This window comes from Oryzias latipes, chromosome 4, assembly GCF_002234675.1.
Source record: "Oryzias latipes chromosome 4, ASM223467v1".
Classification (NCBI taxonomy): domain Eukaryota; kingdom Metazoa; phylum Chordata; class Actinopteri; order Beloniformes; family Adrianichthyidae; genus Oryzias; species Oryzias latipes.
In genome coordinates, this window is record NC_019862.2 from 25,938,043 (window position 1) to 25,965,790 (window position 27,748).

The window sequence follows — 27,748 nt, forward strand, 5'->3', positions numbered from 1 at the left end:
GGCTTATCAATACATCAGCAGTCACAAAGAGCAGAGATGTGATTCTCACTTCCTTTTTTTTTTTTTTTTTTTTTTTTTTGCTGCAGGGGATAAACCAATGATGATTCCTCAGCAGTGGGAAAAAAAAAGCCTGGGTGTTATCAGTGTGACTCCAGCAGTAACTCATTAAAATGCTTATCTGCAGGTTGGTTTAATAATTGCACTGAGGTTTCGACAGCACGTACACACTTCTAGATTCAAGCCACCCTGATCAGCTTAGTCTTAAAATGTTGAGATTATCTAGAAGAAAATAAAATTGCATTCACCAAATTTGATGTTTCAAATTGAAAAAAAAAAAAAGATTTTTTTTTTAGAGCTAACTTTGTGTAACCTTCATTACATGCCTGCCGTTGTAGCCAAATGGTTTCAAAGTAATGCAAAATGAGGCTAAAGGATGTGAACTGTACTTCTTATAGGGTGTACTGAAGACTTCCCTTATGTCTGTGAAGTCAAGCAGCCTCACTTGTTAGACTTTTGTGCTTCTTTAGGAACCAGGAGTTTCCCTGTGACGCCTGCTAAAGCAAACCCCCCCCCCCCCCCCCACGCCACTGGAACTTCATATTTACATACTGTATCCACAGGGAAATTAATTTGTCACAGGTACTGCCTTTTAATGCATTACAAGCCGTTCCAAGGGCCTCCAAAGTGTCACATACTTATGACATACCTACTTTTAACTCCAATCGTTCTCGCACTTTAAGAAATAAATAAATAAAACGAGAGCTCTCTGGAAATTTAAAGCTCTTAGGAACCTCCCCATTTACATCTCTATTCCCACCACAAAAGAAAAAAAAGGGGATTACAAACAGCAACTTCTCTAAATTTAAAGAGATTGAATCATGAGATTTAGCAAGTGGGGAGGGGAAGCGGAGGCCAGAGGGTGGTTCTCTTAATGTGCATCCACAGGGCAACATCGGGTCGAATCAAGAAAGTCAGCTTAAGGAAATAATGGAGCGATAGAGCTCCATCAGAGCGGGGCTGACCACGGTGTGTATGTACATGTGTGCGATGCAGATGTGTGTGCTCCTAAGCATATTTTCCTCTATATTAAAGTGGATTAGCAGTCTGCCCTGCATCCTTTTTTTGGGGATAATACTTGAAGCTTGGAGGGATTTTCTTGAAAAGATCTGTGGTGAGTCCCTTTAATCGCATCAGTGTGTGCCTATGTGCATACATGTGGAGCTATGTATACAAGCCAGTGCCCAGAGAGGAAGGCACGGCGGTGCAGATCAAACAGATCAGTATAGTTGGCATTCTTGTTTAGATGTAACTTCTGTTTACTTGGCGACATTATACAGTAGAACTGCCTCATTAAGGTTCCCTGCATCTCTTATCCACTCCTGCGGTCTTTAGGGGATATAGTATCTTAGCAGTTTACACTTGAAATTTTATTTTCAAAATGGCTTTATAGACAAATTATCTTTCAAGACAAAGAAAAACAGACTTGAGCTTTAAGACCCATTCCAATGAAAATAGTGTTTTTAACAAAGAAAATTAAGCTTACAATGGTGTTCCTGAGTATTTTTTTTATTTCATAGCAGTGACATAAGTGCTACAGTCTGATGCTTTCCACTTGCAGACAAATAGATCCATGTACGTTTTTGTTTTTCTCGTCTGAGCTGGAATCTGGATCAAAACTTCATGGCTGGTTAGCTCGCTCAATATTGCTCTGCATTTTGGCTGCATCGGTTTTGATAGGTTGAGGTGTGTGAGGGGTTGTAAGCTAGCGGGAGAGAGTGTAAAGTACGGGATGATGGGAAATGATGGGATGATGCCACTCTGCAGAAACTATTTTTTTTCTACCTTAAAAAAGGCATAACCACAATTAAATGACTTATGATGATGATCGGAGTGGGACTTTCTGCTTTTCAGTAATTTTAAGTGGTACAGTCTTTATGTTTGTCACTCTGTTTATGGCTTTTATCAAAAATTTAACGTTTTCAAAGAGGAAGGCGGGAGAATTAAACTTTCAGAACAAGGAGTTATGTGTGTTTAAGAATCATGTGTGCAGAGCAGAAATCTCAGAGCTGCCAAGTCATTTTCCTTGAGACATTACATTAGCTTGACTGAATCGGGTCATGAAGGTACTGTACAATGCAACTCACTGGAATACCAATGTGGTGATAAGTATGCAAGCCCCACATGGTGCTGGTGCACCAGAACACTGTTAGCATTAACTACAATTTCCTTATTAAACCAGATTTTGCATTCGCTGGAAAATTCAGACCCCAAAGCAGATGCTGGACACGGCAGTTATGTATGATGAATGTGTGGCGCCTTTACTGCTGCCAACACTCCATATTGCTTTTACTGTAAATTTAGCAAAATGTGACTTTTTTTTGCATTCCTCAGTAGATTTCCTCAAGAATCAGTCTTTTTTTTCCTTTTTTTTTGGGTGACAACAGAAAAAAATGGGACATTGGTATTTTCTATGAACATTTATGCCTTAAATTAGATCGAAAGGTATTATTCTTTACAGTTTTTGGTGTCATCGTTAATGTGTGATGTCTTTCCAGCACTTTTAAAAGATTGCCTTAATGTTTACTAATTACGGTCACATATCTCAAAACGCCACCGCTTGGTGACAGGAATGCTAGTTTTTCAGCAGATTTGGTAGGTTCCCTACACGCCAGCAGCTGAATTTTTAAGTAAAGTTCAAATTGAGCGGCGACCACATGTTTTTTTAGATCAGTCAGTGGCCACCGGGCACATTTGGAGGACCAGTGACAGGCAGGTGGCAGGAATGCAGCAGTGCAATAATTGACTGATAATGGAGTCAATTTGTGTCCAAACCTTCATCATGTCAAAGTGTAAGTATTAACTCAAAGCCAGTTAGCCAGTCATTTACATTTTTTAAACATGACTACATTTACACAAGTCAAAACAAAACCAAAAAAAAAAAACATGCAAAAATGTGGGAGGAGCTGCTTAAAGGGGCTGTTAGTTTCTTTATCTGCTGGTGGGATGCAACATTGAAAGGGAAAGAAAATAAAAACCAAAGCAGAAAATTGATGTTACAGTATTATAATCAAAAAAAGGTGTGAAACGTGATTTTAGGAGACACCAAGCTGAAAAGGACAAAACACATCCAGCCCAAAAAGAGGATACGAGTAAAGAGCAAAAAGAAAATGTCCATTACTTTCAAAAAAGGACAAGAAATGTAAGAAAACCAAAGAAGACAAAAAATTGGAGGAGAAAGGGGAAGTTTGCTTTCCCTTGTCATGCAAATCAAATTGGTATTGAGGGAAAAAAAAATACCTTCATCATCCGTGCGGTCATTATCACCTAAATCATCAGTGTGTTTCTTTGTTAGGGGACCTATGGGACCAAGAAGGAGAAGATGGAGGAAAACAAGGTCATCAAGAACATAAACATAGTTCAAAAGGTGCTCTCAAAATACAAGAAAGTTTTTTTTTCTTTCCGTTTTTGATTGAAAAATCCTCACACTGACAAACACAAGACATACATCAGTGTTCTGTTGACATGTTTACCATAAGGTTTAGAGTATCTACAGAGCAAGAAAAGAGAAAGACTTTCAAAAAAAAAAGAGGGAAAAAGGTTTAGTTCTTCTTTAAAAATCAAGAATTTCCTAAAGTTAAACCATCAAGATCAAAAGACATTCATCATTTTTAATGAAGTACCATGAACAAAGGGTTTTTGATGGAAAGAACAAAAAACAGGCTGTGGGAAAAAAAGCATTGTTTTAAAGAACAAGGAACTCAAAAGAAGCACGTGACTAACTTTTCCTGTTGTGTGCTCAGGAGACGTTTGGGAACAGGTATTGGCCTTTCTATGGGCGTTCAAACAAGCGAAAACGATAATGCATCAAGAATTTGGCCAGAACTGGCTTTTTTACTGAGACAATGTTTAGTTATTCCAAAAAAACCACACAAAATAATGAGAGAAAAAATTAACAATTACAACCAAAAGATAGAAAGTGGCCCAACTAGGGGCTGTGCTAGGGCTGAAACTGAATAAATAAAATAAAAAAATACGGATGCTTTATTACATGGTATGATCCTCAGACACTACAGGGAACTCAAAAATAGACGAAAAATCCCCTAAATTAACACAAAACAATTCAAAATTGTGAGATTACAATTAAATCAACCATTTTTTACGCAAAGTAATTTTTAGTGTATTGACATAAGAGAAAAAATATGCATATTATATATATATATATATATATATATATATATATATATATATATATATATATATATATATATATATATTATTATTATTATTACTATAATTAGGAATTACAACCCATGTTTGCATGGGAATGATGAGAGTGCTGCATCCAAAGACATGGTTGTCAAAATACCTCAGTTTTTTTGGGCTTAGTGTGAGTTCTTTTTTGTTGTTTGTTTTTTTTTCTTGTTGCAAATTTTGTGTAGAAAGCAACACGATCTTTAGGTTGTTTTTTTTTTTACTTTTTTCTGTCTATATATCCTAACAGGAAGAGTTGTCAAGTGCTTCTTTACATAATTAAAGGTGTCTTAATTTTCTTTTGTTTCTTCTATTCACTATCATAAGCACATGCTTATCCCAATCCCAAACATGTCCACAAAAACACACAACAAAACAAATGTTGTCATCTGCACTCAAGGATGGGCAGATACATGCAGGCGCATGGCATGCAAGCAAACAGGAGAGCTTTTTTTTTCATTGTTTAAAGGTTTCTCTCTCACACACACAAACACACAGACTCCAAACATCCATTAACTGATTTGGATAGAAGACCCCCACACTTGTCCTTTAACTAGCTGCAGGGCTCAAAAAGCAGCTGTGTTGGAGTTGGGAAACCCAATGGTTGTGGCCGTACAATGAGCAGAAGATGATAAAAAGGACACGCTGGAACACAAAAAGAAAGAGTCACAAGGTTTACAGCTGCTTCAGTAACTGATGGTGCCTTGCCTCTTCCAGCATCCAACCCAACTTCCTGCTGATTCACTCTAAAGCCAACAACATCTCTGTCAGTAATCTAAACCCAACAATGCTGCCCTGAATATCATTTTGTCCCACAGCAGTCTGCCAGCTTTCTTTTGTAAAATTTGACAAGCGGTTTGATAAGCTCGAGCTGACTCCATGCTTTCTGTATGCTGAGTCAGCACAATGCACAAATAGTGACTTGTTTCAAAATGTGAAAACGTCAAAGAAACACGGAGCAGATGCTGTCTAGGGATGTTAAGCCTGCTCATTCACGAATGCTGCATTCAGGGGAATCACGGGGCATTCAAGTCAGCCTGGCAGAACACACCAGTGATGGACAGATTCTTTTTGGTTTGTTTGATATGCTTGCTTAACAAAGAAAATTCTGGAAATATAGCCCCCCCCCACCACCACCCCCCCACACCCCCACACACACACAATAAGAAAAAATGAAACTTAATAAAAATTAAATGAAAATGTCTGTGTTTAATCTTTTTTTTTTTTTTTTTAAGTTGTCCTGTCCAACAGCTGGGCAATCAGATGAGAGCTGAAGGCCTCTTGTGTTGGACATATTTTACTTTAACAACAGGGGTTATAAATCTTCTGACACACCAGAGGTATATCTGAATAAACCCCTTTTGTAATCAAGGCCAAACTTTATTCATTTTAGTCATTTTTGAAAATCTTTTGTGTTGGAATGGACGGAAAAGGAAAGGAGGGAAGGATGGTAGAGAGGGGGGAATAGGAGAGTGATTATAGAAGGGGGGGGGGGGTGTAAAACCACGAAGCAGCATAAAGCAACACGTTTCTGGATCGTTATACTTATTACAGTGAGGTTCAGATGTAATACAAGTCTATAAGGGCGGGGCCTGTCCACACACACACTCAAATGTTATAAACATACCTGTTGGCTCCAAAAAGTATTTAATCTCTTTTCATCTATGCATAAAATGCAACGCTGGTGTCATTAGAGGAAGATTTCATCGACCCAACTTTAGGGATAAAGGTCGGAGGGTAGCTTTGTCTGCATCACATCTTTCGTACACAAAGAAAACCGTGAAGAGATGAGAACCAAAATCATAAAGCATGAGCATATCTATAAATTTAATCAAAATTAGAACAAAAATGTAATGCTGCCTTACACCGATCACGATTTGTGCATCAGGGATGTCCAGCTTCAACGTTAAATCAAATGTGATCTAAAGTCCAGAGTTTATAAATCTGAACTTTGGCAAGGTTGACACGTCTCGTCAACCAATCCAGGACTCAGCCTTTGGCAAGACATATTCAGTGACTCGATAAGTGCTAGGAGTCCAAATCCAACATGGAGGAGCGTTCTCCCCCTAAACTTCTATCCATTTTTTAACCTGCTATATCTATTGGGGTCAAGGGGTTGCCAGAGCCCATCCCTGCTACTGCTGGGCGAGGGCAGGGTAAACCCTGGTCGCCAGACCCTTAGGGTTTAACACCAGTCCCCAGGAGGTCGGTTTGCAGGTACAAAAGTGCAGCTGCAGCATGGGGAGGCAGCCTGCTCGGGCCTACTGAAACTTTATATTTATCTTATTTTCATCGAGAAAATAATAAAAAGAATCTTCAGATTTTATTTTTATTATCCCTCTATGGACTTATGCAGGACAGCAAGTCTTCAAACTAGGTCACAGAGACAAAAACACAGTGTCAACAACATTTAGACGCAGTTCCCAAAGCAGAAGTAAAGCTCACCAAACTGGGAGAGTCTCTGAATGATCTCATGAACCCAGACATAGACACGGGATACTTGATCATTTTTCTTGAACTTTTTATACAAATAAACCTGATCTCTCAAACTTTTCCGTGTTTTCAATGCACTGTAAATGAGATCCACACAGACACCACTAGAGATCAGGCCAAAATCATCTGGCGTTCTCTCCACCCACACGCGTCTGGGACCTCAAGCTTATTAACACGCAACGACAAACATGTCATTGCTCGACTGGTTGCTGGTGAGCAACGAATTGGCCGCGCCTGACGTGAGTTTGACGCCCAAATTGCTGTGAACGCAGCATAAATTATTACAGGTGGCCCTGGTCCATTGGTTGGGCGGTCGACCTCTGATCGGAAGATTGCAGGTTCGATTCATGCCTTGCTTGCCCATGTGTCGAAATGTCCTTGGACAAGACACTGAACCCCAGCCTGCCTCTGGTGGGAGATTGGCGCCAGTGTTCTGCAGCGGAGCCGCCATCAGTGTGTGAATGGGACTGTGACTGTAAAGCGCTTTCTGCCTTTGAGTAAGGTAGAAAGATATAGTGCTATATAAGTATACGCCATTTACCATAAATGTTATACTACATACAGTACAGAGCAAAAGTTTGGACACACCTTCTTATTCAAATATTCATTTGGTGTGTCCAAACTTTTGGTCTGAACTGTATGTCCACATAAAGGCATGGGGCTGTGAGCCAGCAGGAGAGCATGTAAACAGATGGATGATGGGAAGTGGAGACAGGCTTACTATGCACCAACAGTAATGCCTACAACTACTGCCAATCTACAAAAATTATGTCCTGTAAACAACACATTTTTTTTTATGTTGGCTATAATCAGAATCATCAGAATAAAAGGCTACTTGAAAAGCTTTCACATCAGACCAAAAGACAATGGGAGTGGGATGGTAAACAGTCCAAGTAAAGCATAACTCCCACCTGCAGGACAGGACCTGACCCAACTGTAGACCATACTGGATAATCCCACTCACTCTTCCAGCCCGTCAAGAAGGAATTCATGGTTTACAGTATCAAAAACTGCACTCTAATAACTATTTTCGGTGCAAACTTTTTCCAGCAGCAGGTGTGATATGAGTGACAAAGGTTTCAGCAAAAATGAAAGGAATGGTGAACATGGACGTGGGACCAGCCATGTTATTTAGTTTTGAGACATTGGCAGTGAGAAAAAGACAGGGTGCAAAGCTGGAGAAGGCTATTTTTGGGAGTGACAAAGGTGGAGAGGATCAAAAATGAATACATATGTGTATGGGTGTTATACCTGCTGCAGCAAATCCAATATTTAAATTAAAATGTGTTACGATTACACAGGAAAAAACAGGAATGTGCTTTTGTAAACTGTTACAAACATTGATGTAAGACCAGTGGATTCTTTTATTTATTCATTTATTTTTTTTAGGCAGACTCCAGGGACCATCCCTTTATTAAAGAATCACACATCTGGCAAAAACAGCTTTATAATAATTCTTGTTAAACAGAATAGAAAGTTATTTCCATTTTAAATAGTAATGCATTTATGAAGAATGTACATTTGTGAGATAAGCAGCATATGTGGGTTGCACCTATTGTAGTAGGAGAAAGTGTCAAATATTTTTGCCAGTAGTAACGATGATAATACTATTCATCGTTGGAATTTGTTTATTTTGAGCGATCAGATTTGATCACATTCACTAACCTAAAATCAACCCGTGATATCTTTAGCCAAAACTTCAACCGGTGTCACTCAGAGATAAATATCTACGGTAGGTACTGAATAGTGCAGGTGAAATTTTGCAGATTCCTTGTTTTTCTTTCAAGATAATCAAATGTGAATTAAATATGTGTACAAACAAATAAGTAAACAAGAATTAATGTCAAATCCATTCACATTTTAGTTTCCTAAAGTTCACCCCACTGTTGTTTTTCCACATCAAAATAATCCAAAGGGAACATTATTAGAACATTCTAGCACACTGCATGGTCACATGTCTTTGTTAAATTCAAAGTGTTTTCTCACATTGGACTGGAATGATGGACTGATTCTTTTTTAGTTGTTTTTTACATTAGAGTAAAATAAACCTACTGTACCTCAATCCAACTGGGATTTTTCAATTCTGATCATTGATTTATTTCATTTTGAAACAATTTTATAATGGTATACTTTTGGCAAATTGCCTCAGATGGATCGATTTGTTTGGATCGTGTGAATATGAATCAATCCATCAATTGCGTCGATTAATCGTTACACCCCTAGTAAATAAGACCTAATCAAAGAGACAACATTGTTTTTAATTCCTAAATCGACTCTGTATTTTCATTTAGGTTGTGAAGTTGAACAGTTAACCCTTGAACACCGGAGATGTAACTGATGACACCTAAGGAACACATGATCTTCGACATACCGTAAGTCTCTGACTGTTTACCCGACCAATGTGAATCGGCTGATTCTGATGTGCAACACATTACTACCTTAAAGTGTTGCATAACAGCATTGATTGCATAATAAGCACTTAACTAATGTGTTGCATATCATCCTTTTCTACAGAACCTGCTGGAATTATGTCCATTCTGTGAACAGTTTAAGAGTTATGGAGGTTGAAAGAACGTCTTGAAGGGTTAAAGATTTGAGTCAGTGTTGACTCACGGACTGCAGCAGTAAGCCATCAGTGGTGACTTTATGAATGCCACCTTGAACCAGATGGCTTTTGTTTTTAAAAAGGCTTTAATCTGGCAGCCAAAGGGTTTAGGGTTTACTAAAACATATGGCACAAGGATGGCTGGTTTGAAAAAAAAATACAAAAAGAATGGAGAGAATTAAATGAGGAATTAAATGGATTTAAACGATCCAGCTCTTCTGTGGATGGCACATTTGCTGTCTTTACAGTGACATCTTTTGACTGAGGGGTTAGTGGGCATCAGAGCAGACAAGACAGTTGCATGACAGCTCAGATTACACACACACACCTAGACACACACACACACACACACACACACACACACACACAGTGCAATGAGGAGAGAGGAAGACATCATCCAGAAATCACATGTCAATTCTAAATTGCCTGGTGACAAGCAGGTCCTGACACTGACCTTCGCCCCCTCCCTGCCGCCGTGACACGCTCGTTTCCAGGGCTCCTGCATAGACGCCGCTGAGGTCTCAGCTGCCATCAGCTCTGATTGGGAACATGAACGCTTCCTCCTATCTGACTTTCTTTGACTTTAATAACGGCGATTTTTATTTTTAACTCCTCATCATTTGTGCTTTCCAGCCAATCCTCAACCGACTGCTCCTTTGTCTTCTTTCAAACGAGCCACAGTGACTGAGCAACAGCACGGCAGTGGCAGTGCTTCCGGAATGAGACAAAGGTCCAATTTAGAAGGAAACGCAGTAACAGAACTATGCCCAGGACTCGATCAGAGGCAACATGCTTACAATTACTGGCACCCATGGGTAGTGAAGAAGCAAAAAGCCCTATTCTTATTAATAAATCTTTTTCATCTTTGAGAAGGGGAACCGAATGGAAACAGAGATGGAGGAACACAAAACACTGAAGCAGCCAGATAAAATATGGCAAAGCCAGCAGAATGAAACTAAACACAAGATCAGGGAAAGTATACTGTTAAAGTGCAGCACCACATCTAACAAATAGGTATGATAAAATTGTAATAAACTACTCGAGTTGCTCATATTTTTCAAATGAAAGAGATTTTTCTTTCGGTGTCTATAAGGGGGCTGCAACAGCAGTTAATAGCAATTGTTTTTTTGAGATTTATTTTCTCCATTCAATGAAACAAATAGTACATTTAAACTTAATTCTAAGTTTTGGAATTTGATTTGCAATTTGAATTTTTCCCTTTCATTTGTTAGTATCTCTCCATGCACACCGACAGCCTCCCCTGCAAACCAATGAAACCGCATCAATTCAGAAACACACAACTTAAGACACACATACACTAAACCCCCAGGCTTTCCCCTCTTCTGGATGAGGTAATTATTGCGTGGAGAGTCCGAGTATCGATCGTGCATTTCGCAGCAGAGCTATCCATACATACAAACTGCTTTCTGTATGCATCAGTCAAGGCCGGCATTGGCATAGAGACACACTAGCTTAATCAATCACCGATGCACATTTAAAAAGGGAGCTAACAGAGCATATGGCTCAATGAGCCAAATAGGTAATCTACAACTGACCTTGGATAAAATCCCCACAGGATGGAAACTATAAATACAGAATCCATTCTCCAAGGTAAAGTGGGAGCCCACTGCACTCCAACAAAAAACTGATGAGCAGGAAGCAGCAGAGTCCTGTAAGACTGCGTTATGAAGCCGTGCAGATGAGTTCATGCGTCTGAAAACAGACTTTATCTGTCTAATAAAAGTCCAAGAAAGACACAAATATTGACTCTTCTTTTTTCTTTCACCGAGTGTCTGCAGTAAGACCCAATATGAACAAACTGATAGCTAACTGATGGAGAAAGAAAAATGAATCACTCCAGCCTACACTTCTCCCTTTCAAATTGGCTTAGCTTTTTACCTTTTCTTTAAAGCTAGTGTTATTTAGTCAGAAAAATATATTTAGAATAGCATTGATCAGGAGGCAGCATTGTAAAATAATGTCTTTTCTCATTTATTTGGTAAAAAGAAGCCCTAAAGAGAGAAAATAACTACCATTCTACAGTAACTTGTTAAGATCCAACAATAAAATCTGATTGTTGCTCCTCCGTGACTTCAGTCTCATATTATAAAAGAAGGAATTTAGTTTATTCATTGTTAGTCTTAAGGTCTGAATGCAGTATTTTAATCAGATTGCACTTTTGGACTTTCACTCATCTTTTCCAAGCACTTTTAAATATTTTTCTCCTTTTGTTTTAACTGTTTTTCATTTTGCTGCAAATTTGTTGTATTATTTTTCCGCAACCATGTTTCACTTGTCATGAGCTTCAGCTGTATTACAGATTTTTTATGCATTCTTTTTAATGAATAAAGTTAAAAATCCAACATCATTGTCATGTTGTTGTAAACATCTTTTTAACTCTATAAGTAATCACATTGTCATATGAATGACAATGTGATTACTTATAGAGTCCAAGCCTCTTTTTTAACTAAAAAATAAATTTACACAAACATTATTACCATTCTTACAAGAAATAAACACATGCGCCGAAAACAATTATGGTCAAAACACAAAATAAATGACTCATGATAAAATTATTGTGTGCCTAAGGGAATATATTATCATATAAGGCTCAAAAATAGCATAATATAGGGCCTTTAACCCCTTGATGCCAGAATTAATTTCCAGGTACGAAAAAATAAATAAATAAATGAAACACTTGCATTTTTGCTTTCAAGTTAAGCAATTTAAGTGGTTTGCTACACATGTGCATCCATACATGCACATATGTGCATCCATACATGCACATATGTGCATCCATACATGCACATATGTGCATCCATACATGCACATATGTGCATCCATACATGCACATATGTGCATCCATACATGCACATATGTGCATCCATACATGCACATATGTGCATCCATACATGCACATATGTGCATCCATACATGCACATATGTGCATCCATACATGCACATATGTGCATCCATAAGACATTCCTGTTGTCCAAAGTTTGCATCTGATCATTAATAAAACAGTCTACATTGATTTTCATCCATGTTTTAGCCAAAGGAAATGTGAGATAAAAAAGGAAGCATTGTTTTATTTATGTGTTTCTTTGTATGCTTTCTATAGAAATTTATTGAATGAGCTAATTGTCTATACATACATTTTTCATCTAAAAAAATGGTTGATACTGAATAAAGACAGGTTCTAGCTGTACTTTGTCTTGACATTTTAAGCATGTGTGCTGAATATTGGCTGCACAAACAACAAGAAGGGCCAACATAAAGTGATTCATGAAAGCTGCTGTGAAGCAGAGAGCAAAGCTGGCATTTATTCAGATGACTGCCAACCTCACGTATATGTGGAGTCAGGGGAAAAAGCTGAAAAGAAGAAAAAAGTGTTGGATAAAAAGGAAATGCGTCCCATGTGAAACTCAGAACATTATAAAAAGAATTTGTGTATCAGGGATGATGTAGTCATTTTCAGATCACCATGCACTTTGACTGTGGATTATGATGCAAGATTAGACAGATGTCATGCATTTTACTAAATAAAAAGCGTGTTTAAACAAGTGTAACAGCCTATGATCAAAGACATGAGTAAAATATCAAATCAGGCATCAAATAAATAAACAGTTTAGAAAGCTATAGTGCTGAGATGCCGTCTGGATGGTTGCAGAAATCTTGGACATGGAAGAGGATACAAAAAAGACTCAATGTGACAAAGTTGTACGTGAAAAATTGAACCAGATTAAACATTGATGTTATGTATTAACCATTAATTTGCCTTTCATCCATCCATTCCTATTTTTGTCTGATTATTACGTTCATGTTGGTGTAGAGCTGGATTGGAGGCAACCTTTGATATTTTGCTTAATTTCTTCAGACGGACAGACATGCCTTTGTTGTCACTGTCTACTTGGAGTAATCACCATTCCAGTGTAAAAAGAAATCTAACAAAGTATCATATAAAACAATCTTTTCTGTAATTTATAATGTTTTTGTTGTTGTTGTCGATGTTGTCGTTCTTTGCTGCATACCAATTTTATTAGACATTTATTGAAGATTAGTTGTTAATTTGATACTACATATATATATATATATATATATATATATATATATATATATATATATATATATATATATATATATATATGTATGTATTTTTTTTTACTTGCCATCTGAGAGTCAATCAAGGATGACACATACAGTTTGCAAATTGCAAATACTTTTCTTTACCTGTACAAGAAGAGCAAAAATTACTGTTTTGCCCTGATTTTTAAAGGTTTTTGTGCATGAAAGCTCCTTCCCCTCCAGTATCCATGCCCCCTGCACTCTTCCCCTCCAAGCTGCTGCCTTCTGTGGCTGCTGGCATTGAAAACATTTGTTGTTTGAGCTTGAGGACTAAAAAAAATAGAAAAGCAAAAGAAAATAGCATTTCTAAAAATCAACTCAAAAATCAACAACACATTGGTAGGGTTTTGAGAAAAAAGAAAATTGAAACAAACATAACTGTGACTTGTAATTTATATTTATTGTTAGAAATCATTTTGCAAAGAAGCCAGAAGTAAACAAAATCTGATATTTTAGATGCATCTCATGTTATTTTATTAACAAAAAACCCAAAAAAAGAGAGTTTCTAAAAACAACTCTCTTTTGCCTTTTGGCTGCTCAGTTTTGGGGGTCACAACAGCAAAACTCCTCAGCAAACATGTTCCTCTTCACTTGCACCAACCATCCTCACATGCCCCCGTTCACTATGTCCTTTACCCTCCTCTTTGATCCTCCTCTTGATCTCTTTCTTATTTTTTTTCAACCTCAGCTTCCTTTTACCAACATCATCACTGTTCCTACTCTGAATGTGTCCAAATGATCTCAATCTGCTACCCGGCATTTATCTCCAAAAATTGATCTGATCCTCTGATGGATTCATTCTTGATTCTATACATCCTCATCGCTCCCAAAGAGAACCTCATCTTCATCTCTGCTTCTTCCAGCTCTGCTTCCTGTCCCTGACACTGTCTCAGGTTTAGCCAGTAATTAATGGTCTTTCGTACTTTCATCTTAGGCCAGCACCAGAAATCCGGGACATTGACAAATTGTGTGACTAGTTTGCAAAGAAGCAAAAAGTGGTTCACCTTTATGTCTCGTTCATTTGAAAATCTTTAATAATCATCCAACTACCAAACATATAAATGATAGTTCCTCTAAAATAAAAGCAAGTCCAGTTGTAGTTTAGAAGGAAACACCAAAGATCTGGCATGACACAAGTCAATGCAGTAGAGAGCACACACTCATGCCACAGTTAAGCATTTGAGCTGCAGATCAACTGGAGGTACAATCAAGAGCATTTTTACACTTGATTCAAAGAAATGTTCTTTTTTTTTACAAATGAACTTCAGTGTGCAGCATCTTAACAAGAGACAAGACAGCAGTCGCCAGTCAAAACAAGATAATTGTAATAAATGGAACATCAGAAACAATGTGAAGTCCAACAAATTTCATCGACTTGTTGATAAAAATAAAAATAAACAAATTACTTATGTTTGTGCGTTCAATTGGATGCTAGATCAAAGTAAATTTGGAGCCTAAGTGCTTTGATACAAATTTCAGCCGCTAAGCCGCAAAGGGTTAAAAGTTTGCAGCTTTAAAAACTCCATTCTAGCACAAAGGAGCAGCAGAATCCTAGGAGTTTTACAGCAAAAGCGTCAGTGGTGCTTCCCTTACAAACCAAATTCAATGCAGTGTTTCTAGTCATGATATGGTAGAATCTCTGAGAACTGGCGGGGTGAGTGGTTTACATAACTAAAGTTACTGCAGAAATAACTCATGTCTCATTACAAACAAAATTCAATTTTCAGAAAAAAAGGCATCAGTCCCTGTTTTGGTGGGTGGTTTTACTAATATTTCCCCTCCTTCATGCTATGTTCACACCAAGCATCTTGATCACATGCACAGCATAAGGTGTTCACATCGGACTATTGCTATCAAATACTAGCATATGTTCGCTACCTCAAGTCGGAAGAGGCTTGGTGTGAAATGTTGAAGCGAAATCTCACAAATCTTTTTCCAGGATTTTTCTTTCATAGCTCTATTTGATATATGAAAGACAGTTATATAATTCCAGCCTGGCAAAAACCACAGTCATTACTGGTCATTTGCTCTCTATGATCAATTGATCAACAGTTCCTTGAATTCAAAGGGATGCCATCCATGCGTCACAATCAAATCTAAGTCTCTGATTGCTCAAAGTTCAACTTGGTGTCACTTTCAACACGGGTTCAGAGAACATGCGTTTTGTACATAAAGCCTGAAAACGGCCGTAGAAATTTGCATAGTGTCGCGTGTTTTGAACGGGGATGCCCAAAATGTGCACCTACACGTGTTTACATAGACTTTTCATTGGAAGTGGTCGGTTGAGTGTGCATTGCTGAGGGTTGTGTGATTGTGGCATAGCAGTGTACAATCTTACTTTTTTTTCAAATTTATTTAGCGCCACTCCCACCTCACTTATCATTCTTTTAAACATGACAATACATTTGCATGTAGAGTTTGATGGGTCAGTATTAAGCTGCATTTCCACAGATGACCACTGGGGGCAAAATGCAGAGCTTGCTTTATTTTTTTATTTTTTTAAGTTAGAACTTTTTAACTTCCATGCAAACCCTATTTTAAAAAGGCTAGTTGGATAAAAAATATAAAAATAGGTACAGTGTGTGTCAAAGCTTATTATTATTAGTTGTATTATTACAACTTAAATTGTTGTGTTTTTTGGGAGAGGAGTTGATTTGTGGGCAGGTAGAGTCAAGGGTGGATTAAGAAATGCTTTCACGTTACTTTGCTCTGCTTAATTAACCTTTTTTGGCACATTGTTCATTTGGGGGTAACAATCTTCAGTAAACGTGCCTGCTCCACTTTTTCCTGTGGGTGATGTTGGTGATTATCCATCCAGCGAATATGTCTATACATGTTCCTCTGAGAACAAATAGAATCCATAACGCAACGGTTTTCACTGCAGGCCAACAAGTAATAGACTGGGAGGTTGCTGTTAGAGAGGGTTTGCCCCGCTGTAAAAGTCATGTCCAGTGGTTTGCCCTCAGCCTCCAGTCCATCACTTCGCAGCTTCGAGCTGCACAAAGTGCATGAGAAGCGCTATTTTATAAATAAAGTTTGATTTGATTTGATTTGATCACTGATCAACCAACAGCTGCAGTGTCATCAGAGTGTGTCAGGTGTTTCAGCACAAATAAGATTGAAGAGAGTACAGCCCCAGAGGAGTGTGTGCTGCTGACCACAACCCTAAAGTCTCAAAAATCGTACAGTAGCTTTCTAACCTCAGTGGATATCAGATCGTACGACATTCCATACAGTACGGCCTTCTGTACTATGATTAGAAGGCCATGTCACACAGCCACTACATACATTTTGCACATGAAACTTTCACAGATGTATCATGAATGAACCACGTTAAAACTACAGAAGAAGTATGAATAAAGATCACTTAATCAACACATGAACCGTGCATGATTATTGAGCTGTTTGTGTGCAATTCATTAGTGACCTCAGCGTAATTTACATGATTTTAATGCGATATGTGTGCCGCATATGCAATATAAAAGTTATACATCGGTGGTACGTGTGTAAAAAATTATGTCAGACATACGTCATTAGTGGAATGGTTGTGGAAAGCCACACATTTGCATTTCGTAAAAATCTCCCACAATTGCATAATATTTACGTAATATGTATATGAAAATAGGTATAAACTGGATAATTTTCAAATGACCTGAAATTTTTAACTGCTCAAAACCAAATTCACATAAAGACCTGTCGGTCGAAGCCCTCGATGGACATCTACGCACATTGACAAATGCAAGAAACACTTATGAATTAGGAATATTCGGCATTTTTCACGAAAGACCAACATTTTATGTGTGGAAATGCAAAATGTACGTAGTGGCTGTGTGACACGGCCTAGAGAAGGCGTGTAGGTTCAAGCATGATGTCTCTGTGTGTCGGCGTGTTGCATTGTGTTGAAATATGTCTTGATCTTGAGAAAAAATAGAAGCAAATTTGAAGATTATAAAAAGTAGGCTGCTGCCACCACTCATGAGACATGACAGTCAGACATTACTACGATTGAACCCTGACTGCTGTGGATCAGTGGGCAGTGTTGTGTCAGGGGACTACATCTCTAATCCAAAGAGATAACTGTTTTTTTCTTCTTTTCCTTTTTTTTCTTTTTGTTAACTGACTCATTTTGACCAACAATGTCAGCTAATGGGCCGGTGGCCAGTCCATTTATCAGGGAGTCAAGCTGTTTTTGGACCAAGCTTTCTCTCTTCATGCAGAAAGACACGTCAGCTCTGCTCTGTGTTCACACACTGCACTGTAAAATACGGCATGACAGCAGCTGCAGAGGTTTTAAACCCAAGAGTGTGACCCTACTTACACAAGAAAGAAATATGGGTTTTGACTTGTGGCTTTAAGGCAAGATTCAGCAGAAGTGGTGTTTCGGTTTCACTGCAGTAGAAATGGCTCAAGAGGAAGTCATTCTTGTATTAAAAAGATGTTTACAACAATGTTTGAAACTGTCTATCTTCACCTGCATTAGAATAATAAGGACAAATCCTATTTCCTGTTCAGTCATTACATCGTAATAGAACTCAGATTCATGTCCACAAGTTTCAGTTGTATTTATGTCTGAGGTGAGAGTCTCAAAAATTACCATCAAAGTAAATGAAGAGCGCTCTTAAATCCTGTCGCAGTGAGAAATGGCAGTGCAAAGACGAGCACTGACTCATGCTTTCAGCTGCTGACCTCTGCAATTTTGTCTGCTCCAATTCTGGCACATTAGACGGGCGGCCACAAAAACATATGGAACTAGTGTGCACTTTACTAAGACCGTGGCTGATTTTCACTAACACTTCATAAAACGGGGAGGACACTCCATCAGAGCTGTTTGATACACAAACTTCCATTTCCACAGAATAATGCTTCGTTCACACCGGGCATGTGCCGCGGGTTCAGGAACGCCCGTTTAGTTCATGGGGTTCAAACTGGACAAGAAAGGAGGGGCATCTCTTTTTACTGTTAGCGCATGTCTGTCACCTACAGTTGAAAGAGACTTGGTGCGAAATGTTGCAATCCAAGTTTTGCAAATCTTTCTGGGCCGGATCCGAATTGCTTCCCTACCTCTCTGGTTCCTCCCTATTGCTCCAGTTGTAGGGTCATTTGAAGCGGTAGCAGGAGGAGCCATAGTGTCTTAAAACGGTTTGTCCCTCCGCCGGTAGGGTGATCTGCATTTCTTTACTTTGCTCTGAAGCACAGGAGTTTACACTTAAATTTAAGTAGTGTTTGTTTGTTTTTATTTTGCATGACTTTTTAAAGTTATAAAACCGATGCTACATATTTTCCGAGCATGAGCAGCTACATTGATGGCCAGTAACTGTCATCAAACTATCATTTGAAGGCTTTTTTTTTTCTTTGACTCTTCATTGAAAGTGGTCACTTGAAAGCCCCCTGCTGAAGGTGGATTGAAGGTAGAAGGTCGAAAGTAAGACTATCTGGATCCACCACATGCATCAGCACCACGAGAATCAGGCACCATGTTTGAGTGTAAAAGCAACTTCATCCGAATCGTGCTGTCCCCGCTGCGTTACATGACGTAAAAGAGATCCTAAAAGGAAACCCAGGGGTCTGTGGTGACAAAACTAATTAGTGTAAAAACAAATCCACATGCAGCTGAATGTTAATGAATCCCCCGCTCGTTTTCTGCTGCCACAACCGTCTCCTTCCTGTCTCCACTAGAAGCAGATGGATAAAGAGACAGACAGGGAGCAGACCACCATGTTCTCATTTTAGGATACAAAAGAAATGCCTTTAAAGCAGATTACAACTTTAAGGCTTCTGACTGATAGTCACATTTAAGTCCTTTTTTCTTTTTGCAGCATTAAATCTTGCTGTTGAAAAGCACACACATCCACTAGTGTTTTTTTTTTCTGCACAAGAGGAGGAGGGGGGAACTGGAACATGAAGACCGAAGCAGACATTCTGTCCCAGCTTTGATCTGAGTATAATGGCAACTATATTTGTGGTTCTTCGGCAGGAACAGGATAATGCAATGAACTCAAAACATTTAATTATTTAGAGGCAGTGTAAAATGCTCAATACAACCTGTTCAGACTGAAGGCCTCATAAAAACGCTTCCTAAAACCCGAGGGTCTGAGGAAACACTGAAACATTTAATAGATCTGCTTCAAGAGATACAAAATGCAATTATTTCAGTTTTTTTAAACACAAAGACCCTCACAGTATTTCTCATTATTTCAATATTTACATTTACTGTCCATTTGTAAAACATTGTTAAAGGCTTCACTGCAAGTCTTATTTTCTATCTTGCAAAAAAAATAATCTTCTCAAAAAAATTTCAATTTGATAAGATTGTTTTTTTAATAGGAAAAACTGGTAAGAAGATTTATCTTGTCCCACTGGCAGATGACTTTTGCTCATTATAAGGGCCCACATCATGAGCTTTTTCGAGCGTTTAAGTGTATTTCTCCCAATACATGAGTGGGTCGTCACATTCTGACGTCACAAAGTGAGGAACAGCCCCTTCCATGAAGAAACTGGTATGCCAGCACCGACCACAGGCTGACACACACCCACTTTCTCCATGGAGCTAGCGATGTCTGGCATAAAGCTTTAATTCTATAACCACAATATGCATATCCATCTTTGCAAAAGTTTGGATGTTGTTTGTTTTCCTGGATGAAACGCAGACACGCTGCCGAGGCCGATTCTAGGCTGACATCATGAAATGGGCAGCACCCACACAGAGTGAAAGGCGGTGCACCTCAGAGATCGAGTCATCTGACTTCTGGATAGGAAAATAAACTACAAAAATTACTAATACTTCATAAAATATTGTTCTTCAGTGCCCCAAAGGTAACATATTATCATAATAATACCGATACGAAGCCCATTGAGACGACTGTTGTTGCGAATTTGGGCCATACAAATAAAATTGAATTGAATTGAATTGAATAAATATGGAAATAGCTTACTATGAAAGGCCTAAGAAAAGCATAATATAAACCTTTTAAGGAGGATTGCTTTTAATTTGAAGAATTTTTAAATAGCTTTTTTAAAATGTACTTTTATTTATCCCACAATGGGGAAATTGTTCTCTGCACTTTAACCCATCCCCTAGGGGGAGCGGTGAGCTGCAGACTAGCCGCGCTCGGGGGGCGACAGCTGGCTGCCACCCAATTTATAGGGGAACTGTAGATTTGAGAGTTACTTCTCTGCTTGATTTGAGGTGTTCAGTAAAATGTCTTAGCTTCCTTCTCCTGTTCGGGGTAAAGCAACTCTGCAGATAAATATATATATATATATATATATATATATATATATATATATATATATATATATATATATATGTTTGTGGTCACAAGCTGGAATTTGCTACTCAACAATAGATTTTTTGATATCCTGACTGCATCAGCAACTGCAAATGCCTGCTTGTCAAAAATGGTCATGTAACCAACTTGTACGCTTTGACCTTATTCTTGCAGAGACCTTGTGGCGAGGACACTGAATTTCATAGTTGTGTTTTACATTTTGGACAGAACAATCTTCTGGCCTTTTTAGCCCCTTCTATTGATCAGAAGCATTTCTGTTAATCGATCTGTGGCAAAGATTAGCTTAAGAGTTGCAGGATGCTGCTTTTATTGAAAGGACAGCAAAGCTTTTGCAGCAGCAAAATTCTCAGCACAGACCACAGTGTGGTTGCTGATCCATACACCCTGCAGCCACATTCAAACAGTTAGTCATCCACTTGGAAGGTTTTCTTTGTTCGTTTGTTTGCAATAGTAACTAAAGCCGTAATTAAATGTACAATTAAAAGCAGGGTTATGTAAACTTTAGTGTGTACGATCTATGGCTGGCTAGTGGTTTCTATTAAGTTTATATGAGTTCACAGAAATTACAGTCTTTACAAATTTTGCTGCTTAGCAAGCAGTACTCTAAAGTACTTTAATATCAAACGCTTTAGTATACATTGTTGGAAAGTGAATAAATCAAGAATTTCTATTGTAAAAGAAGGATGAAAATGGGTGGGACTAAGCACAGATGAACTATGGTGAGAAAAATGACTGCAGACTTCTGAAGCCAGACAAAGTGGTATTCCTGCTGGTTAAAGCTGCCCACCACAGAATTCACAGACTAGCTGCAGACCAGATGATGGTACTAAATGAAGGACAGTGTGCCAAGCTGCACACAGAGATAGGAATCAAACATTGAGAATGTATAGCTTAGCTTGTGGATCGTGGGTTGAGATTGTCTGATTGACTCTGTAACTTTGAATTGTTTTGACTTTACAGTTTGACCAAATCGTTACACTCTTAAAGCACTTGGGGTTGTTTTGTTCAACCCAATTCTTGGGGTTATTCATGTTGAAATATATGTTTGGGTTACTTTTTGGAGCAATACATTTTTGTTTTATTATAGTGGTTTCATTTTAACCCAGTTTCTGCTTTTTTCTCTGAGTTTTTATTTTTATTTTAAATAATGCAGTTAGTCATAGGTCAAGTTAGTCTTATTCAGAACTGCTTTTCTACCACTCTGGCTCCTCCCTACTGCATTTGAAGATCTTTGAAGATAGTGGTGTATGAAAGTGCTTTTCAAGGAGCCGTAGCAACTTAGGGCTGGCTATCCGTCCGCCAGGGTGATGAAAAACGTGTTTCTTCACATAGGTGTGCTCTGAAGCACAGAAGTTTACACTTAAATGTAAGTTAACCAATGTTATGTATTTTCTAGGGATGTAACAATTAATAATGAATAAATTTATATTCTTAGGATCGAGCCAACTTGATCTGTCAGAGGCATAATGGAATCAAATCGACCTTCACTGTTAAAAAGTTGTTTCAAAATTAGATAAACTGATCATGAACCAAAACTGTAAAATACCATTTGGATTGAGACACGGTAAAGTTTTTTTACTATAACTTAAAAACGACCAAGTCCCTCACAGCGGACAAAACGTGTCAGCAGCATAAAATGATCAGTCCATCATTCTAGTCCAATGTGTGGAAACACTTTGAATTTAGCAAAGACATGTGACCATTCCTTGTGCTAAAATGTTCTAAGAATGTTCCCTTTAGATTATTTGGATGTATAAAAACAACAGCCGGCTGAACTTTATCAAAATAAAATGTAAATGGTTTAGACATTAATTCTCGTTTACTTGTTTGTTTACTCACATTTTATTTACACTTGATAATCTTGCAGGAAATCTAAGGAACCTCACCTGCACTGTTCAGTATCAGGTATTTATATCTGAGTCACATTGGTTGAATTTGTGGCAAAAGATGATCTGGATCCATTTTAGGTTGGTGGATCAGATCGAATCAGATCATTTGAGAGGAACCAAAACGAAAAGCGAATCAAATCAGCAACCACAAACTTTGAATTGAATGAAATCGTTGTTTAAATTGGATCGTTACGCCCCTTGTATTTAGCTCACCAGTGACTATTGATAACGTCATCGAGTGGTAGTAAGACCCGGATCTGAAGACACCTTCTTTTCCATATCTCTCCATTTGGAGGGAAACATGAATAGGGAGAAGCTGTCAGGGTAGGGAAGAAATTCAGATTTGGCTTTAGTCCCATTTCTAACCTCAGAGTTGGGTTAAAAACAACCAAACTTGGGTTATTTTTACCTCTGGAGTTTTTAGTGCGTAGGTTTATAATGCACATTTGTGTTTAAATAGACTTGTTTTGATGTTTACCATACATGACTTGCGTCCATCATGTGCCCTGCCTGTTTGGCTGAAACTAGGTGCTCTTTTTAATGCAATAAATGACTTTGTCCATAAAGGTTTTTCTTTCGTCAGTAATGTTCAATAACAGTGTTGCAAGTAGTTGGAAAACGGCAACATTTGTTCAGTAGCTGTTGGAAAAAACTGCTTGCCATCTTGCTCTGGGCATTTTTACAATAAATGTATTAGAAGCTGGAGGAAACTTGTCTGCTATAGTTGAAATGTTCAGAATTTGGAATCACTTCACCTGTTAAAGGTGTTTATTTACTTAATCACGCAAGTCAATTGAGAACCACTTATTATTTGCAATGATGACTTGAACCTGTGCAGCATATTTTTGGACTCTGAAAGGTGCCAAGAGAAACTCCACCTAGAAAGGACCCAGCTTGGATTTACACCAGAACTTTCTACTTGTGAGGCAAACATGTTAACTTACAACACTATCATACAGCTGAGCAACATGTGTAGAGTTCCCATATGAATGTTTTTCTTTTCACAGTGAGACATGCCCCTTTAAGGAGACCAACGGGCCTTTTCTTTAATGAAAACTATCAAAAAACCTCAAGCGAAGACATGTTTAAGGGCTACAAGTCATATAGGAGTTTACAAAAATTAAAACCCTCTGCAGTTGTGTGTTTGTGTGTGTGTGTTTGTAAGATTGACAAATCTCTTCTGGGCTGCCTGTGCTGAGGATCTCAGAAGGCACAGACATCAATGAGAAGACTGGAGCCACGGAGCTCATTAGCCACAGAAGAGGCGAACAGTCAGGTGGAGCTGTTCAATTATTTACAAAACTACTGAAGTCTGCAGATTACTGAAACATGACAGACTCAAGCTAAGACCACGATCGGTCACCAAGCAGCCACTTCATTATGTACGCCCGTTTAACTACACTGGGGCCCAGGTATCTCAACAATAAAAAGGAGCCTGGAACACCTCAATGAAATATCATTTCTTATCTTAACTAACCATGAGTACAGGGAAAAAATAGTTTTTTTGTTTTTTTAGATATTGTGTCTTGTTGATAATGGGCGCCCTAGTTGTCCACTTTCATGTTGTTTTCTTGGATTTGGGGTCCTTCCTCCTTAATGCTGCAGCAGCCATGAGACCGGTCTATGGAAGTTGCAACCTTGTTTTGCTGTTGTCTGCTTTCAGCTGCCACTGGAGGTTTGATGGACTGCACAGTTGTTACCTTGGTTGTAACAACTGGTTATTTTATGTCATTTTGAACCAGTTTAGCCCATTCTGCTCTGAACTGTCCCACAAACAAGGCTTTTATTTTCAGAGAACTGCCTCTCGCTGGGTACTCTCTCTGTCTCACATCCTTCACTACAAAGCCTGAAGATGATTAGGAACAGAAATGCAACTAAATCAGCAGACTATGAGGAACTCAGACAAGCTTATCTGTCAAATCAAATGAGCTTTTTACCCAGCTTTATCCACTGCAAACATTATGAAGTCATTTTGATTCAGTGTTTATACACTGTCAAAAATTAGCAAATAAGACAAAAGCTGACTCAAGACTCAGTGTATTTCCTTTAAGCAGAGAACGGCTGTATTAATAACGCTTGGTTTTACTTTAATCTTCCAGTTGCTGAGGGGAGCTTTGGCTTCAGTCTTCAGGAACTGACACTAACTGCTGTTCTGCACGACAACTTCCATTATGTTCAGGAAATTATTTAAACTTGCAGCTATAGGCTCAGTTATTTTCATTGTGTTTTGCTTTTAACCATGCAATTCATCCATGCTGCCCAATATAGAATTGATTTTTTCAGTTCGCCGTACATTTTAATACATAAACCAATAAAAACATTCCTGAATGTCAGTTTGTCCTGCCTGCTGCTGGATGTCTATGATTTTTGATGAAGTTTATATCACTTTTTCTGGTGGTTCCAAAAAAGACGATGTTCCAAGCACTTTTTTACTAAGTGCGTTTGTCCAGCTTCTACTCAAATTAAGGTTTAGCACTTTATATAAGTCACAATGGTAAACCCTATAGCCCTCTTCTACCTGCTTTAGGCTCAAAGCCCTTCACAAATCACAGTCCCATCCACCCTCATTTACTGGGCCATGCAGTGACTCCAGCCAGGCCACCAGGAGCATTGTGGGGTTGCCTTGCCCAAGGACACTTTGACACACGGGCAGGAGCAGGAGCCCAACTCGCAATTCTGGGATAAGAGGTCATCCACTTCACCTCTATACTACAACCATCTCAACGATTAACTTGACATAAAATGTTTTGCTGAGACAAAATGTATTGTTTTCAGAGAATACATCATGATTATAGTCAAACTTATGATGCAAAGTTAATGCATCAAGAAAAACCTGACTACTGTTCTGAATCCTATTGACTACAAACAAGTCATTCTGTCTAACTAATAACTAAGGTTTTCTGTCATGAACATTAACTTTAGATAAAAAAAAACTCTAATTTAGACTGCATTAATGACTCAACTCTGTTTTTGAGTGCTTATAATAAATAATAATAATAACAATAATAATAATAATAATAATAATAATAATAGTAATAATAATAATAATAATAATAATAATAATAATAATAATAATAATAATAATAATAGCAAAACACAGTGGCTTCCTGGTATTTTTTTTTTTTTTGTTTAAATAAATACATGGTGTCTAAAGTAATGATGATAAAGATTTTTTTTTACCAACAAGAACAAGGGGCATGGCATTATGAGGTCAGAGTCAGGCTGTCCCGTCATTAAGCTTTGGATGATAACAATAATGTTGCTGCAATATTTCTAACCTTTTTTTAGAATCTTAAGTTAGCCACAAGATTACATAAATGTCATATGTGGTATAGAAGTGTGGTTGCATCAAAGATGATTAACAAACCAAAAGAGAAGAAAGGCCTAAACCCTGTTCATACTATGTTCACACTGGACTGTCGCTAACTGAAACTAGTGCATTTACCTACAGTGGGAAGCTATGCAAATCTTACTCCAGGATTTTTTCTTTCAAAGTTCTATTTTGATATATCAAAGAATTGGTGTCATATGCAGTAATTCGGGCCAGGCACAAAGCACAAATATTAGTTTCTCCTCCATGAATAAATTAAAAATGATTGGCACTTACATGTTTGGAAAAGGACTCTACTCATACATCACTACCAATGTTTAGTCCATGATTGGTCAAAGTTCAACTGGTTGTATGTTCAATGGCAGCGTGTTTTGTACATAGTGCCGGAAAACGGACTTAAAAACATGCGGAGCGATGCGTGAATGTGAGAGTTTTGAACGCAGAAGCCCAAAACACGTTTGTGCTTTTACATAAATCTTTGAATGGCCTATCTTACCCCGGTGTGAACACAGCATCATACATTTGACACAAGTAAAAACATAATGACCTCTGAGGGTTTCTTCACCAAAAGTCTACTTTTCTTTATCATCACATTTGTACCCCACAGTTTTTATATATGAATATAAAGTGTCAACAAAGGTTGAACACCATCTAATAAATGAGCAAGGACATATACCAGTGAGTGGGCCTCTGATGGAAGCAGACTACATTCTTAGTTTCTAGTTTTGATTTGACTGGCTGCTCTCGAAAAGAGAACAGAAAAGACTGAGAGTTGTCACAGGGAGTAAAAATGTCCCCGTGTGTCCCAAGATTTTACATCCCAGCCGCATCTTTGGGTGAAGCCCTCATCACTAAAATGATCCTCTTGTGGAAAAGGTCAAGTGTGTCTAATTAGCTCTGTGAGGATGATGTGACTCAACAACATGACTCCATGGTGCTAATTGCCACTGGCAAATAAAGAGATGCCATTTGGACAAGTGCAGACCTAAGGAGACATGTTGCTGTTGGCAGTGCCCGTCTCTCTGCTGCACTCTAAATTTTCCGATTATTGACCGAGAATATTCTTCCTCCTTGAATCTTCCTGCTTATACATCATTACCAGCAGTGATCAATCACTGATTGTTAAATGAAATGTCCATTAAGGCTGAGGAATATTTCCATAATGGGCAAAGAGCCAGGAAGTGAAGCTGAAAGCTGCAGCAGCAGAGAGGCCCCCTGCTGCAGGCTGGGCCTCCTCAAGATCCAAACCTTAGTCAATAACTGTTCAATGCTGTCTCAACTTAACATGCCTTCACACATGAGCCACAGTAACACAAGTCAGCAGAGGAACACTCATCATCACATTCATTAGATTGTCAGAAGTGGCTGTTCTGCACACTCACACAATCACATACTCAAAGACTCGGTCACACACTCCTATTTCCCACGTTGTGTATGAGCCTCATTCCTCTACTCAAGTCTACTCTACTCAGACATCCAGGGTGAACTCACGTAATCCATGGTAGTTTTGGACACTCCAGGCCTCAACACTTCACCTCTGGGGGTCTGGCTTTTCAAAAGAAAATCTGCAGCAACATTGCCCGTTTTCTGTAACATTCAGGGGGATGTTTTTGTCGTTTAAGGCTAATCGTTTTAAATCCCAGTCCGATCATCTTTTGATATATTTTGAAAGCAGTGGTCTTTTAGTCATGATTATGCCGTTTTCAGCCATAACCAAAAAACTTGTTTGTTTTTTTTTGGACATAGTTTCTGCAGAGCAGCAGTA

General features: G+C 38.3%; 1 protein-coding gene across 4 annotated transcripts in view; it reads right to left on the reverse strand.

Moving 5' to 3' along the window:
• nlgn1 (neuroligin 1) overlaps positions 1–27,748 on the reverse strand; it is a 368,401-nt gene that overhangs the window by 223,824 nt on the left and 116,829 nt on the right. For 2 of the 4 annotated variants that reach the window (XM_020701548.2, XM_020701544.2), the window contains one exon: positions 3,298–3,357. The exons of the other annotated variants lie outside the window; for them this stretch is intronic. In XM_020701548.2, coding sequence (XP_020557207.1) covers positions 3,298–3,357 — 60 coding nt within the window. The remainder of the gene's footprint in view (positions 1–3,297; positions 3,358–27,748) is intronic. 4 annotated transcript variants of the gene reach the window in all.